The sequence below is a fragment of the Aptenodytes forsteri genome, unplaced genomic scaffold, assembly GCF_000699145.1.
Source record: "Aptenodytes forsteri isolate BGI_AS27 unplaced genomic scaffold, ASM69914v1 Scaffold707, whole genome shotgun sequence".
Taxonomy (NCBI): Eukaryota; Metazoa; Chordata; class Aves; order Sphenisciformes; family Spheniscidae; genus Aptenodytes; species Aptenodytes forsteri.
Genome location: NW_008795363.1, coordinates 591,537 through 607,577, shown reverse-complemented (window position 1 = coordinate 607,577; position 16,041 = coordinate 591,537). Strand labels below are relative to the sequence as shown.

Sequence of the window (16,041 nt, the reverse complement as noted above, 5' to 3'; positions counted from 1 at the left end):
GCTGCCCCTCGCACGTGGCGGCGGGGAAGACGTCTGCCCTTGCAAACGGGCTCCTTGGCCTCCCTCCTGCCTCAGCTGATGCGCTCGTACCCTTAACTCTGCCCTTCACAGCACCTCCTGGCCCACGGGGGTCTTTAGAATTCATTTGAACCTCCCAAATCCAGCATCAGCTGTGCGCCTCTCTAATGGTGGTCTCCTCATGGGACTGATCCGCATTACGGAATCGCAGAGGGGTTGGGGCTGGAAGGGACCTCTGGAGGTCATCTGGTCCAACCCCCTGATCAAGCAGGGCTACCTAGAGCTAGTTGCCCAGGACCATGTCCAGACAGCTTTTAAGTATCTCCAAGGATGAAGACTCCACAATCTCCCTGAGTGAGCCGTACCAGTTCTCAGGCACCCTCGCAGTGAAAAAGTGTTTCCTGATGTTCAGAAGGAGCCTCCTGTAGTTCAGTGCCCGGTTACCTCAGGTGGACTGATGTTTTCCGAAAGGGATCTTCAAGAGGTTCCAGTGCTCTCTCTTTCCTGTGTCAGAAGCCTGAACCAGAGAGCATTGTCTCGATTTATTCCTGATGGCCTCTGACCTGGAGAAGTCTCTGCAGTGAGGCTGTAACGGGGCAGTAGAGGAGCTGCTTGATTTGAGAAGCTCTGGTGATGCTGTTGGTATATTAAGGTGGTGACCAATAGATTGGATTCCCAAGAGCAGGCTGCCAGACTGGCTATCTTGGTTTTGTGGGATAACACGTTACGTACACAGGCAGCTTTTGTTCTGAGGTGTTTGATGAGCCGCACAGTCTTGGTAAGTCTGCACAAACAGCAGTTTTTGCATTGCAGTTTAGTTTGTAAATGATGGCAGGTAGCATATGATAGGCATTGTAAACACCATCTGCTACAGAGGGATTTTGGGGTAGGAACACTTTAGCAGATCCTGTTAGATCCTGTTTTCTGGCTGCCTTCAGCAGTTGGGAACGTGCGTCTTGACTGCGTGTTTGCAGGCTTTCCTCTCCCTCCAGCCTGTGCAGACAGATGCGGTAGTTCCACAGGGAGCAGATCGTGCCTGGGTTTGGTCCCGCTTTCCTCTCGAACTTCACTTCAAGGAAAACAGAGTGGTGGTGCTGGGTCAGGAGGACGGGGTGGGTCTGTGCGGAGGTGAAAAAGGTCTTGAATTTCCTGAGGTTGGGGACATGCGTTGTTCTGCCCAGAGCACTTCTTGCCAAGAGTCTTTTGTCAGAGGTTTTTAGGACAGTCTTAGAAGACTTTGTCCAGTCCAAGAAATAGACTGTGTCAAACTCTCCGTGGGTTATTTGGGACATCAGGCATAGACACACCAAAACTGTGTCTTTATTCAGTGAGGAAGTGCAGCTGAGCTGCGGATCACAGCTGGGGTGACCTTGTCCGCTTGTCGCACTCGACTCTGGTGATGGCTGAAGGGAACACACCTCTGCTCTGTGGAGCTGGGGGTTCATCGTGAGTCCAATTAGCATTTTAACAAACTAATAAGAAAAGAAACAGCTATCATTAGACCAGTTACAACATTACTAGCACAGGCAGTCCATATGATTTAAGTAATAGAGAAAAATCTTGCTAATAATGTAGCTAAAACTGTTGAACGTTAGCTCAGCAGTATCTGCCCGTGTTCCCTGGGGTTGTGCTCCCCCTTCCTGTGGCTCCCTGGGCATGAAGGTCTTCCTCAGGTCTACAGTGGCAGTTGTGGTTACAAAGAGTCATCAGCATCCTGCGATGGCACCATGGTGGTGCTGGGCTGCTTTATTTCTTCTCAATTTTGTGTCCCTTTGTAGCTATTTTTATACCTTTAGCTTCCCCTGAGCCTGGTAACACAAAGGGCTGTTGTTTGTCACCAGGGACAACCTGGCTTTGTCAGGCTGTTGCCAAAGGCTGTTCCCAGTGTGGAGCCAGCCCAGGGTAGGTGACAGACACTGTGTTGCTTTCACAGGTCAAACAAGCCAAAGGCAGCTCGGGTCCAGGCAAGCCCAGCCCAGCCTTGAGACCCCACCCTGTGGGGTCAGTACAAACCCTGAGGACTTTCACTGATCATGACAAAAATCACATTTAGTGGGCTACAACTTTGGGAAATAACCTAAAAAATGGCTGTGCTCAAGACCTGCAGTACAGTTGGGATGGGGACCTAGGTGACCCTCACCAACAGTAGATCCCAGGAGGTACCAGAAGACCTTCCCTTTCAGCACACTGGGGGTTGCCATAAGGGACAGCCTGTGGGTTCAACCCAGCCCTGCTGGTCTTGAAAGGCTGCCTGAAGCCCATGACCCTGCCTGCCTCCCCTGCCTGCTGGCAGTGAAATGGGGAGCAAGCACCAGGAGGTGTCATGAGGGCAAGGGGACAAAAGCCTGTGGAGCTGCCTCCAGTTGCAGGTTTGAGAGGCTGGGAGGGCCTGCAGACGGGGCTGCTCACTTTGCTGGTTTCCACCTTTCTCGGCTGCTTGGATTTGGGGGAGAGGGTGTACTAGTACACAAAGTGGGCCTGTAGAGAAGCCTGTTCATTGTCACCTGCCCTTGTTTTGCACAGGCAGGGAACTGCTTGGGACAGCAATGAATTTGGGTCTCCAGGCTCATCTGAGCAAGGACCTCGGAGCCTGGTGGCCTGTCCATCTCCTGCAGCTCTTTTTCTCCATTGCTTTTTTGTGACTTCTGCTATAGGTGATTGTGCCCATCCTGACGAACCAGAAGAACCATCAGGGCTGGCCACAAGTGGTGTCACAAGACATTATACGTCATGTCCACAGCCTAAAAAGTACTGTTTTCATGGTTGTTGGCCAAGTAAAGGGCAAGACCTTGCTGCCTCTTCCAGCTGGCTTGGAGGGGATCGAGGACATTGACCTGGAAAATGAGAAATCGTGAGTACCACCCCTGGCTCTCCACTGCGTTTTCTCCTGCTGATGCGTGTGCTGTGTCTTTTGGGGATTTCCCACCAAATCATGGTGACTCTTCTTTGCTCCCTGTCAACTGCTGCTCATCCAGACTGCCAAGACGGGTGTATTTTGCTCTACCTGCTCTCCAGTTTATGGGCTCTGTCTCTGGGGACTGTGCAAACAGTACAGACAGGAAAAGCTCAGAAAGTGCAAAGGCATGTGGGTGCACAGAGAAGCAATGAACTGCTTGGAACATTGGGGAAAAAAACCAAAGCCTGTGGGCAAAACCTCTCCTGTTTTCCTGATACCACTGAATGGGAAGGCAGTGGCTACTTTTTCTGGCTTCTGTCTGCTCCCAAAATGCACCGTTTAGAAGTTAAACGACTCGCTTGTTAGTGATTCATGCTGCCTGCTTGGTCAAGACTATTCTGCCTTCCTTTAAAACCAGATTTATCATGCAAAGGTAAAGGGAAAAACACCTACAACTTCCTGGAAGTTTCTGAACTGTTCATGGTCCCATAGGGAGATTTAGAACCTGTTGCATCTGTCCTCCTGGAGAAGTAGGGTTGCTTCCCAGACACCCACTGCATTTCCTTGTGTTTCTCTTCAAGAAGTAAATGGACAACTTTGACAATTTTGGTCCTCTCCATTCATAGTTAGACCTCCCTGGTAGCTGTCATGATTCTGAAGTTCACTTCCAGTCCTTGACGGACAATCCCCAGGAAAGCCACCCCAGAGTTTCTGGCTAGTTAGAGCAGCCATGGCAGGCTGGGCCCCATGTGCAGGTGGTCTTTATCCTGCGAAATCTTCAGCAGCTGGGGAATCCCCATCCTTTGCTAGCTGATACATCTGGCAGGGTGCTCACATTGCAGCTGGGGGGAACTTCCACCCTGGTCCTCCCAAGAAACCAGGTTGGTGTCCAAAACTGGGAGTGGAAGGAGTTTGACTGTTGCAGTGCTGTGAGCCTGGCCCAGGCCAGGATAACCGAGGCCGGAAGGTCCCTAGAGACAGATGTGTTTGCACATCATGTCATCGTCATATCTGGGCTGTGTGCTTGCACCTGTGGGACCTCAGGAGATGTGTTAGTGAGTGCAGTGGGATTAATCACTCCTGGGACAGGACGTGGTGTGGGTGGGATTGTGCGAGGAGTTACTGCTTCCAAGGCAGTGGGGTGACCTGTCCTCAACATGCCAGCCCACTTTGTGTTGTTTCTCTCTGAATTAAGCAAGTTAATGACTGTGGGGAGATAGAGTAGATTCAGCGAGGACAGCACCGGGAGAGAGAATCTTGCTGGAGGTATGGCTCTCCAGGTCAGACCCTGAACCTGAATGGATGTGATGCGTCAGTGACTGGCTGTGCAGAGAGGTGGCAACTGGCTCTTCATTTCCACCATTCATTTTATGAACGATGTGTTGTTGCCTACGCTGCTGCAGAGCTTCATCCGTTTTCCCCAGGGTGTAATTCCTGTATTAAAACAACAGCAAGATCTTACAGGTTTTGATGGTCTTGTGGTTTTGAAACGTGTATCTAGATCAACCTGTAGAGCTGGCATAGACCAACCTGAAGCTAGACATAATCTGTAAAATCCAGCTGCCCATGGGGTCATTTTAAGCAGATACAACTGAGCAATGCACATCGACAAGTGGGAAGCAAAGTTAATCGTGTGATCATTTTTCTGCAGCCTGGAGCTGATAGATAAATCTCTTATACATGCCACTGAGTCGGCCATCATAGTCTGGAGCTACCAGATCCAGGGAGCACTGAAGAAAGAGTCCTCAGAACCTCTCCTGCAAGGCAGCAACCCCAACCCAAAGGTGGAACTGGAGTTCTGGAAGAACAGGTACCCTGGGCAGCCTGGCCACGGCATGGTGATCACTGGCACTGGTTTTGGGTGGAGGGAGAGTGCTGGTGGCAGACAGAGCTACTTCTGCGAGTTGAGAGGAGCAGGCTGCCTCAGGTTCATGCAAGGACTTGCGCTAAGGAAAATTGTTCCCACATGTAAAATAATCATGATCTGCAGAGTGTCTGGGAGGTCACTGGGCAGCTGGCTGTGGTTTAACTTAGCCCCAGCCCAGGGGCTACACCTTGAGAGATTTTTTTTGGAAATGCTCTTTCCATCACTGTTCGCTAGGAGTAAGAGCTGATGGACACCTTCCGTAGGGCCTTCTGGAAATGGGGCAGCTCAGCTGGCTGCTGTTCATCTGTCGATGCCCGAGGGGGTTTAGATGCTCAAGAGCCAGGGAGTGGAATTTCCTCCTGCCCTTTGAAAACCTTTGTGCCATGTTGGTACAGGCTGACTCAGGGCAAAGCCCTGCCTGCTGGAGAGCTGTCGCTAAAGCCTGCAGAAAAACCTGGTGGCTTCATTCAGCAGTGTCCTGCCACTAGCAGAGCTGCTGTCGTGGTGAACCCCAGCACCGACTGTCTGTCCTGTAGAGTTTGTCCGTGCCTCCTGCAGGAGCTTCCTCCCATTTACTTTCACTGTTGGGACTCAGTCCATGTGTAGATAGAGGAAATCCTGAATCAGGCCCAGGGGAAGTGGATGGTGTGGGGAGACAGCTGATGCTCCCCAAGTGGGCTTGTAACGTGCCTTGGTTGCTGTAGGTGTGATGACCTGGAGTGCATTTACAGTCAGCTGAGAACGAGGAAGGTCAGGAACATGATGGAGGTGCTGGAGAGAGTTGAGAGCAGCTACGTCCCAGCCTTCAAATCTATGCTCATGGATGTTGAGGAAGGTGAGATGCTTGGGCAACTTCACATCTATGTGATGACTTCTGGCCTTTGTTCACAGCCTGGTGTCGCTGGTTTCAAGTCCAATGTGTCTGTAATGGCACTGGTCATTTGGAGTTTGCTGTGACTGTGGGGTCTGCAACCACATTGCTGGCCCTCCCTCTGGTTTGTGGAGTGAAACTGGTCTGCTTGTGCTTCATCTGATGCTTTTGTTTCCAGGCTGGGACAAGCTTTATCGCCGGTCTGTTGAGCCAGACCCTTCCCAAAGGTCAGGGTGAGTGGATTCGGGAATTCACTCTGCTGTAATAAAGCATTCGCATTAATTCAGCAGGACTCACCCCAACTTTCACCAGCTCCTGTGGTGTCAGTCTTCAGGAATGGGGGTTCAGGATCACAGGACAGATCTTGTAGCCAACTGAAACCACCCAGGACTTTGTTAGACTGCTATTTCCCAGGCTTTGGCCACTGCAGCCCAAACATCCTTGCTAAAGGAACAGCAGTTTGCACTTTAGGATGGGGCCCTTTGGGCATGAGGATTTCAAGGCCTCTGATGAAAGCAGGCAGCCATTGTCACCTGTGTCACACGAGAAGAAAGCAGGGTCCCTGCAGTTGCACGCAAATCTGGGCAGAGCTGGGCAGAGGCAGAGCTCTGCATCCTGCATCGTAGCGGTGCAGTGGGGAGGTCTGTTACCTGTGAAGGGGCTGCAGCATGGGGGGTAAGCGTGACGCACGGGGAGCACGGCCTCCCGTCCCACATATCTGTCCACGTCCCCGTCCAGTAACGTCCTCCCAGGGTTGCAAAGTCTGGCCAGCCCACAGCTCTCCTGGCCACCTTGTCAGTGAGAGATTGTTGCAAGGATCCCGGTGGGGTGGGTGACCTGCAGGTGGTGGTGTGCATCAGCAGATCTGCCTTCCCCTCCCTTATTTTGCCAGTCTGGCACAATTCAGTAAGACAAGAGAGCTTTGAGCAGAAAAATGAAAGGATTGCATTTCCCAGTTTAGGGAATTAAAGCCCTTTTTAATTTTATTTTTAATTTTTTTTCCTTTTCATTCATAAGAAGACTTATAAGGAAGGAAGGATTTTTTTTTTTTGTCTGTAGGTGAAGCAAAATTCTACCTTAAAAAATGCACCTCTCTTGAATCAAGCATCATCTTTTTTCTGGTGAGCTTTGCTTAGGGGAGTTCAGTCCAGCCAAAGGCAACACTGCGAATTCTCCTCTGTAGTGAAAAACAGTGTAGTCCTGCTGCTTCACCCCCCGCGGACCAACGCGACCAACCCTCCATGTCCATCTTCAACCCAGCTGCTCTCTGGCAAGACAATGGTTATTCAGGCTTTGCTAGCGATGTACATGCTGACAGATAACACTGTTCTTCACCCTTTCACATGGAGACATTTAATCTATTAAGGATCTGTGTTGCACTCTACGCTGTGCAATTTATAGGGGCTAGAGAAGCACCCCTTATATAAGGAGCCAAGAGTTCATTGTCAGACTAATTAATGCTTTAAGAGTCTAATCAAAACACAACAAATATTTGGTTTTAATCCGATTACAGCAATACTAACCCTAATTGGGTAATTTGGACTATAATTGTTAATTTCCATTACAACACAGTTCAGATTTGTATGCACCTGCTTTTAAGTCTCTGTCCCTTTCCTTGATGTTGTGCCCTCCCTGCTGATGTGATGGTGTGGCTGTTTGCTGGGAAGGCGATGTTGAGAGTGGGGGTTTCTTCTTCCTTGGTCTGGGGTTTTGGGGGGTTTTTTTGTATGCATTCAAGTACTTCCATCACTTCTCTTCTTGTTGGTCCACAGGTTTAATTGCACAGCGATCACCTGGTTCTAGTAAAGCTTGCACTCTGGGATAATTCTTCAGGGTAAAACCACACAGCTGTACAAAGCTAAGCTAAAGCTTTCAACTAGTCAGACATTAGTTCCCTTGCTGTTGACAGGTTTGCTGTTACAGCCAGGACAAGTGGGACCGTGGTCATCTGGCCACTGGGCAAGGGGCTGCTGTAGCCAAACCTGAGCTAAAATGAGCTCAGGCCAAGACCTGTGACGCTGTATAGCCTGGGATGCTACATAGCAAGGCCTGTGGCCTGCTCAGAGTGATGGCAGCACTGTATTTTCAGTGCTGCCGGACACGTTCCCTGCAACTCGTTTAGCAGTTGTGGACTCAGCCTCCGCACAAAGCCCTGTCCCAGCTCCCCGTCCCTTGCCATCGTGCCAGTTTATTTCCTGTTCTGGTTACTGCCGTAGGTGAGCGATGTTCACGGGTGAGTGTGCTTTGTGCTTGTCAGGACTGTTTCTTTTCCCAGGCACCTTTCCATCTGGCGAGGTGAGGCCAGCATCCAGCTCATAACCCAGCGCACCACCTTGGTGGATCTTATCACTTCTCCCATCTCTTGACACAGCTTTGACCGAAGCTCAGGACATTCACCTGCACCTGATGCCCCTCAAGTGCCACTTGGAGGACATAGAGAGGGTTGAGTTCAGCGAGGTGAAGCCTTTCCTGGTCCCGCTGCTCCATGTGGTGTGTTTGATCTGGGTCACCTCCAAGCACTACAACGTCCCCGTGCGGATTGTAGTGCTGCTCCAAGAAATCTGCAACCTTCTCATTCAGCAGGTGCGTGGCCGTGATGCCTGTGTTTGCCAAAGGAAGTTTTTTAATAAAAGTTCCCTCTCTCGTCCTTTCCCCTGTCCTTCCCTGGCAAAGTGATTCTTTACGTGACGTTTAACTTGAGAGGCAGGTTCAAACACGTTCAGTGCAAGAAGTCGCTGTTTTCTGTGATGGCAGAAGTGACCTCTCAGGTGTGATTTTGCTCTTCTAGGCCCTGGTGTACCTGTCTCCAGAAGACCTTCTGAAAGGGGAGATGGAAGACAGCCTGGGCAAGGTGCAAATGGTGCTCGGCACCATGAACGCGTTCAAAGGGGCGTTTGAGGAGAGAAGGGAAAAACTGCACACGTATTATGAACCAGGCCAAGAAGTGAGGGAGTGGGACTTCCACGCCACAATAGTGTTTGCGAGGCTGGACAGCTTCCTGAAGAGACTGGAGATGGTGGAGGTGAGACTCTGGTCTTGAAAAACATTGCAAGCCTTCAGGAGAGCTCTGTAGCCATGAACTCACTTGCTGGTGTCTTCCCTCCCTGTACCTTCACCGGATGCCAGGGGATGGGGCCACTCTCTTTGCTGTTAGGTCTTCTGTTACAGCAAAGCTAGGACCTTGTTTTACCGTGTCCTGCTCAGTGCACATGTAAGCTACACAGCTGTGTCCTTCTGGTCAGGTTGGTAGGTGTGTCTTTTGTTCCCAAGAGTCCTGTTGGACTCCTTGCTCCTGTTGGGGCAAGGGTATTGGGATTACTGAGGGCTGTGGTTTGCACGACTCTAAATAAAGCAATGCAATCTCCTAGTCCTCCAGTTGCCATCAGAGACACCCAGGGTCCTGCCTGACTCGGAGAGGGCACATGCTCCCCTTGAGGCTGGGCGCCACTTGGCTGTGCCACATGGGCCTGGGGAGGAGCAGGGACACGTTCCTCACCAGGTCATCCCTTCACATCTTAATGGACTGTCCAACTGGGGTGCTGTGGCTCAGGGGCATCCCTGTTTGCCAAGGCTTGTCACTGTGAGGTGGTCACCTGAGGCAGGGACATTTGGTGTCATCCCTCAGCTCCCAGCGTGGCCGAGGGCTCCTCGTGCTGGAGGGGATGTTATTCTGCAGAGAGCAGGTCTGAATGTGTGGGGGCAGCCCTGCGCATACGAGCGCTCTCTGTGCTCTCCTTGTCGGGTGGCTGTGTCTGGAGACCACAGGCGTACGGACACTGTATATACCTGTTACACAGACACTGTATATACCTGTTACACAGACACTGTATATACCTGTTCTCTCTCAGGCAGTTAACAGCACGCATTCATCTGCTACCCACACGCTTCCAAAGTGAATCTCTTTGTTTATCGTTGCCACGTTCCCGGCATGTAGGATCGTGTACAATGTACAAGCTGCCAACGTTTGCCTATTCAAAGGAAGGTCTGGGTTGTTTTTCTCCCTCTCTTGTTCTCTGCAGTGGGACAGAAGGTTTTACTCGTTTAAACACGCTGTATATTTTTATGTGTTCTTTAATTAACTATGTTGACAACCATCATGACTGATGTCTATTTTAAAACTATTCATAACGATGGTTTCCAATAGGGTTTGGTGTGCAGTAAACCAAATTACGCTGGCCAGTGTAGAGAGGAATATAAGTAGGCACAGGAGTAACTGCAGGTCATCGTGAGAACAATATGAGTGACTAATTATGCACTGTCACTCTGCAAAGGCTCTGGGCTCTGGTTGCTCATTGCTTGGATACTATGGATATGGGCTACAGATAAAAAAAACATAGGGAGGTTTTGAGCTGCGCATGCACTGCCGTGGTGGCAGAGCACTGTGCTTTTTGGCCAGTGCCCATGTCCTCCTTCCATGGCTGCCCCACACCTCCAGGGACAGTAACAGGCTGCAGTATATGTAGTCAGAGGGGATGGCCTTTGGAGTGAGCTGTAAAATAATAATTAAAAGCATAGGGCACACCAGCCTGTTAATGAGGAAAGTTTCTGCCTCTCTCTCTCTGTCTCTTTCCCCCCCTGTGGCAGAGCACTGTGCTTTTTGGCCAGTGCCCATGTCCTCCTTCCATGGCTGCCCCACACCTCCAGGGACAGTAACAGGCTGCAGTATATGTAGTCAGAGGGGATGGCCTTTGGAGTGAGCTGTAAAATAATAATTAAAAGCATAGGGCACACCAGCCTGTTAATGAGGAAAGTTTCTGCCTCTCTCTCTCTGTCTCTATTTCCCCCCTCCCTTCATTTCAAGCAACCTTGTAAGAGAAAGCAAGGGGCAGCTATTATTTCCACATTATTTTTGCCTTACAAAGTATTTGTTAAAGTGAATGTGCTCTTACTAAATAGCATGTGTTCATTTGTTTTCGAAATTTCATAAAAACTAGAATTACACTGGTGCATGAGTAGCCCATGAACACATGGAGCGAGAAGGGTCTCTTTCCCCTGGTTCATCTCACTGTTTTGCATTGCATGTAAAACCTGCCGCCTGGCTCGGTCGGCTCTCTGCTTGCACCCTGTTCTCTCAGAAATGCAGGAGGGTTCTCAAAGCAGCGATCGTTTAGCTGTCAGGGACCTGCGAGCAGCAGTTCCCTTGACTGGAAGCTGTTCCTGATACGCCCAACCGTGTCGGGAGCTGTAGGCGTACGGCATCTCCCCGCCTCTGCCGGAGCATCACGGGCTGGCACCGAAGCCTGGTGATGCCTCAGCATAGTGTGGGAAGCTCTGGGCCATGGGCTGTGTCCTGGGCTTTGACTCATTCAACAGTGCCTGTCTGAGAGGCAATGACAGCAGCTGAATGCTGCCCGTTTGGGAGTGAAGCTCCATACCCTTTTAGCTCTGCGTTCGGGGTTGTCCCCTGAGCTCAGCGTGAGCAGGATGGCCACCAGCACGTTCCTGTGCTTGAGATCAGCATGTTTCTCCCCGTCCTCTGAGACAATGGACGTTCAACCAGCCCTTGCTTAGCCCTACCAAAAGAGATGGGTGGGGTGGGGTGGTGGCAGGGCTGCCCAGCGCTGCTGCCATAGCCTGGTGAGCGGGACATTTTCCTGAGAGGTGGCACCGTGGGGTCAGGCCCTGCCAGGCTGCGGAGGATGGGAAGGGAAGGACCCATGTCCCCATCTCAGCAGAGAGGGCCAGCTGGGCAGGCTCCGTAACACCACCTTGGACACAGAGATTTTACTGAGCAGGAGCTTTTGGACAGTTCAGATACCTGTAAACATTAGAGGTCTCTTTTTGGTTAAAACCTTAAGATTCTTAGCTATGCTGAATGACATATCAGGATCTCATATGTTGCTTTGGTTCTGTCCCCTATATGCCCTTAAAAGCAATTTTACAGTTGGCGTAGTATTTCCAGTGGCAGCAGCACGTCCCACTAGGGAGGGACATGTTATGAGCAGCCATTGATGCCCAGGACAGGCAGGATCTGGCTCCCCCCTTCCCATTTGTGCCACTCAGCTTGAGCACCAGTAGTGTGCTTGGGGGGGTCCTTCGGCACAGCAGTGAGCGCAGCTCTGTGTTGTGACAACTGTTGTCATCTTCTTTTGTCAACATCTTAACCTGTGTGTGCCTCCATTGACTTTGAAGGATGTCCTGGCAACTGCCTTGGACCTGATGAAGCTGGAAAAGATCGAGTTCAGCGGGATTAAAGGAAAGGCCCTGGGCCAGCAGGTCCTGGACATGTATGAGGACTTCCAGGAGGCGTACAAGGTGTTTGCAGAGCGAACCTATGACTGTCTTGAGCTGACCAACACGGTAGGTGGGACCAGCTTGCGGGAACGCCAGCAACACGTGCATGTTTCCAAAGCAGCAGTTTCCTCTGCGATGGAGCCCTGCCTCATGTGCAGTCCTGCTGACTTCTTCCCAGCTCCTTCCTCCTTTTGTTATGACCTGATCTGTCACTGTAGGGAACAGGGAGCTGCTGGCCTTTCCTGCAGAGATCTGGGAGTTCTTGCAGGTCTGTATCTAGCTAGTTCAGGACCTTAGACCAGTGCAGATGGGAAACCTGGATTTCCATGCCTTCTACACAACCTTTCCCTGTTTGTGATGCTTGCTGGGGTGTATAAGCTGTACCAACACCCATGTCGCTTTGCTTTCCTGCTGTTGGTGCCTAGCTTGCCTGATGAGGGCCAGCTCAGGTAATCTCTGGGGATGTGTTTGCTCTTGTCTAGATGAACGCATGGCATCTGGTGCTCTCAGAATTCAAGGACTCCGTGTTTTATTATCAGTAGTGCTTTCATTAAAGGAATATTCCCAGCCCTCTGGGTCATGGCTCAATGGCCATCCAGATCACAGATGCTCCCACCAGCATGTGCCGTACAGGCAGGGCAAAGCAAAGGTGTCACAGGCCTCCTTACTGCATTCAGAAACTCCTGCTCTTGGCTTTGACACTGGAGCAGCGTAGCCTGGGTGAGCTACAAAGGAAGGGTGGGAATGGCATTTCCAAATGGACCTGTGTCCCACGGTTGTGTCTGATCTCAGAGGATCTTTGATTTCTTCTGCTGCTTGTCCCATTTGCCCTGGGGTCAGTTTGCTGTGTTTGGTGAGCAGGACACGGTTAGGCCTGTTCACGCATCCAGAGGAGGGAGTGCTACACTGGAGTGGCTATAGGGAAGCTCATGGTGAGGAGCTCCAGTCTCACACTGCTCGTGGGGCAGCCATTCATGGCAGATATCCAAGTGGAAGGTAATCCCGGGGCAAGGTCCTCCCTCCAGCAGGATCCTGCCTTGCTTCCTTCAGAAAGGGCTGTGCTGGGGTAAAGGGTGGCTGGGCTGGTGGTGGGACACGGGGCTGGTGTGCCCTTCCTTCGGGTGTTGGGACCTGTCTGGTGTGGTGCTGGGTGGCTTGGGCTTTGCTTCCTGTACTGGGGTGCATCTCTGCAGTGGGTGGCATGTCCCCAGTGCTGCCTGGGAGGATCTTGCTGGAAAGCTGCTTGCTCTGTGTCACCCCTCCTTCAGGAGGGAGGGCACAGAAAGAGTGGTGACGGTAGCTCCACAGGAGCTGGCTTGGTTTTGGTGACCCCATGGCCTTTTGTGTGACTCTGAATCATGCTTGTTCTTTCAGTGCTTGAGTTTTGCACCGTTTGTTGCTTTCTAGAGGCTCTTTTTTAGCTGACACCACATGGTGTCTGGTCCTGCTGGAGCTCAGCAGTGACAATAGTAAAAGCTGTTTCCTTGTGCTTTGTCCTTTCAGATGAGAGACACATGGCCTCATTTTTAGTGGCTTTGTCCAAGCTAGGACAGAAGGACCGGTCTCCCAGTTTGTCAAGTTCAATCTTTGATTTGGGCTCTTTTACCTGTAGGAAAAAAACCCTAGGTTATACTCTTGAACTTCAAAGGATTTATTACAATTGGAGCAAGAAAAGCAGTGCCAGAAGTTGGTGGAAATTACAGAAACACAGAACTGTTGAGGTTGGAAAGGACCTTTAGAGATCACCTAGTCCACTCCCCCTGCTCAAAGCGGGCTCAGCTAGAGCAGGACTGTGACCAGTCAGGTTAAATATCTCCAAGATTAAATATCTCCAAGCGTGTAGACTCCACAACCTCTCTGGGCAAGCTGTGCCAGTGTTTTGAAACTCCCTTTATTGTTGCCCCACTTAGAGCCAACTTGTGATCAACACCACAGGTTTGTTTTGGCTTGAAAGTAGATTGGATTTGGAACTCAGAAGCATCTGTGGGTTTTCTGGATAATGGTGTAGTCTTCAGGCCAAGTGAGGGTGGAGAGGGTGCGGAAATAGTCCATCTTGCCTCTAGGCCGAAGTTAGTGCTCGTTGGACTGTGGAAAGCTGTCGGGACTAAAGGGTCCATCCCAGAGAAAGGGCCGAGATCCTCAGCCGTGGGACAGTACAGAAATGTCCTCAGGCTCTGGTGGGCTTTGCCATGTTGTGATGGCCGAAGGTTGGCCAGAGGAGTGGTTTAATTCATGGTGAATAAGAAGACAAGAGATCTCTGGATCAGGAGGTTGCTGGTGCCTTCCTGGTGCCATCTTGCAGCCTCTCAGCTCACTGTTTTGCCTCCCCGCAGGAATTTGAGCAAGACGCCTTTGATTTCCAGCAGAAAGTAGAAGACATCGACCGGCGGCTGGGCACTGTTTTCATCCAGGCTTTTGATGATGCCTCGGACTTGGAGCACGCCTTCAAGGTTTGTCTGTCACGTCCCTTCTCTTTTGCAGAAGGGAAATCAGGGCGCCTATGGCTTGTCTCAGTGAGAATCACACAGAGGAGGCCAGGCAGTGCTGTAGCTACAGGCACACGGGGCTGGTGTTTGCCGATGGGAATGGACAGTGGGACAATGAGACTTGTATCTTTTGGGCTGGTCTTGGTTAGTGATGTTCAGGCTTGTGGGTCCCTCGCAAACTGTCAAGCCACGGAGCTGGCAGCAGTGTGTTTGCTGAAAGCTTTGGGAGTATTTCTGCTCTTCCCATTAAGACACAAACAGAACAGACCTTTTTTCAGTTTTAGAAAGGATAGTCAAAGAAATTATTCAAATCAGGCTTTCGGATGCCAGGAGTTTTACTTGTGTCTCTGTCTGTGAGTTGGAGGAAATGATGCTTTTTCTAGGATTCCCTGGTGAGAACCGCTGTTAAAAAACAGGTGATTATTGTTAATATAAATTTGTTAATATTGTTAATATATGGATGTATTTCAATTTTGGAAACTGAGGTTTTCTAGAAACAAGGCTATTTTGTTTACCAATCAGTCTGTCTTGCAGAAAAAGTAAGTGGTATTTTCTGAAAAACTTCAATATAAATGCTTGTAAAAAAGACTGTAGAAAATGGTAGTATTTATTTTTCTAAGGTTTTTGAAAAAATAGCAAATTTTGAAGCATTTGAAGAGTGACAGTTGGAATATAGTTCACCCACAGAGAAAGTCTGAACATCTCTGTAACAAAGGGAGGGACTACTTGGAAAACAGGGTAAAGAAAAGAAATTTCCTTTTTCCAAAATGCCCATTGGTGCAGACATCTGGGCTAGTAAGGAAAATCCCAGTGGGTGCCTCTGCAGAAGTCAAGGTTGTGAATTTTTTCCCCTTTCTTTCCCTGCTTCTTCACCCCCACAGTTGCTGGACATGTTCGGGAGCCTTTTGGAGCGGCCAGTAATCGCTGCAGATGCTGCTGACAAATACTCTGTCCTCATCAGCATGTTCAACAGTACCTTGGACCATGCTAGGCTGATCTACTCCAGGCACATCCGGGCAGAGCTGGAGCTCGGTGGGTGGCATGTGCTGAGTAAAACTGATTTTACAATGAATTGGATTTAGATTAATTTGGAGGGGTGGGGTGGGGGAATAATTTTCTTTTTCTAAGGAAACCAAAACTTCCCAAGTTACAAACGTTTTCAGCCTCTATAGCTCCTAGTGGAAATGGAAAAGCCTGGGAAAGCTCTGTTCTTAGTATTAAAGCAAATAATCTTTTTTTGGGGGAAATATCCTTTTTCAAACGTGTATACATGATACGTGACTGGGAATGAAGACACATGCTGAGCTTTTCCCCCAGCAAGGCTGTGACAAGAGGTTTCTCTCCACACTTGTGCACTGCCTTGAGCATCCCATGGGACTTGCAAACCTGCTCATGTGCTCCCCAATATGAATTTATTGCATTTCCGTTGTAATGCTTTGTGGGGCTTTGTAGCCAAGGGTTTAATCAACCTTTTCCCAGGTTTATTATTCCCCATGAATGTTGGCACAGGAGGAAGTGGGTAGATTCCTATCAGATAATGAGGATTAGAGCGTGTCTTTTTGAACAACAACCCATTTACTTGCCTCAGAAAGACTGTACTGGAACAAGGCAAGTCCAGAAGAGGCAGCACTGCTGGAGCCAGTGCAGGTTAACAAAGGGAATGGAGAGA

At 50.1% G+C, this 16,041-nt stretch overlaps 1 protein-coding gene across 1 annotated transcript in view; it reads left to right on the top strand.

Moving 5' to 3' along the window:
* The first annotated feature begins 2,341 nt into the window (after positions 1-2,341).
* The window catches only part of DNAH9 (dynein axonemal heavy chain 9), a 214,927-nt gene continuing 201,227 nt past the window's right edge, over positions 2,342-16,041 (top strand). The window contains exons 1-9 of the mRNA XM_009280185.1: positions 2,342-2,347; positions 2,673-2,869; positions 4,566-4,724; positions 5,486-5,616; positions 8,024-8,235; positions 8,441-8,674; positions 11,785-11,952; positions 14,220-14,336; positions 15,254-15,404. Of these exons, the coding sequence (XP_009278460.1) occupies positions 2,342-2,347; positions 2,673-2,869; positions 4,566-4,724; positions 5,486-5,616; positions 8,024-8,235; positions 8,441-8,674; positions 11,785-11,952; positions 14,220-14,336; positions 15,254-15,404 (1,375 nt within the window). The remainder of the gene's footprint in view (positions 2,348-2,672; positions 2,870-4,565; positions 4,725-5,485; positions 5,617-8,023; positions 8,236-8,440; positions 8,675-11,784; positions 11,953-14,219; positions 14,337-15,253; positions 15,405-16,041) is intronic.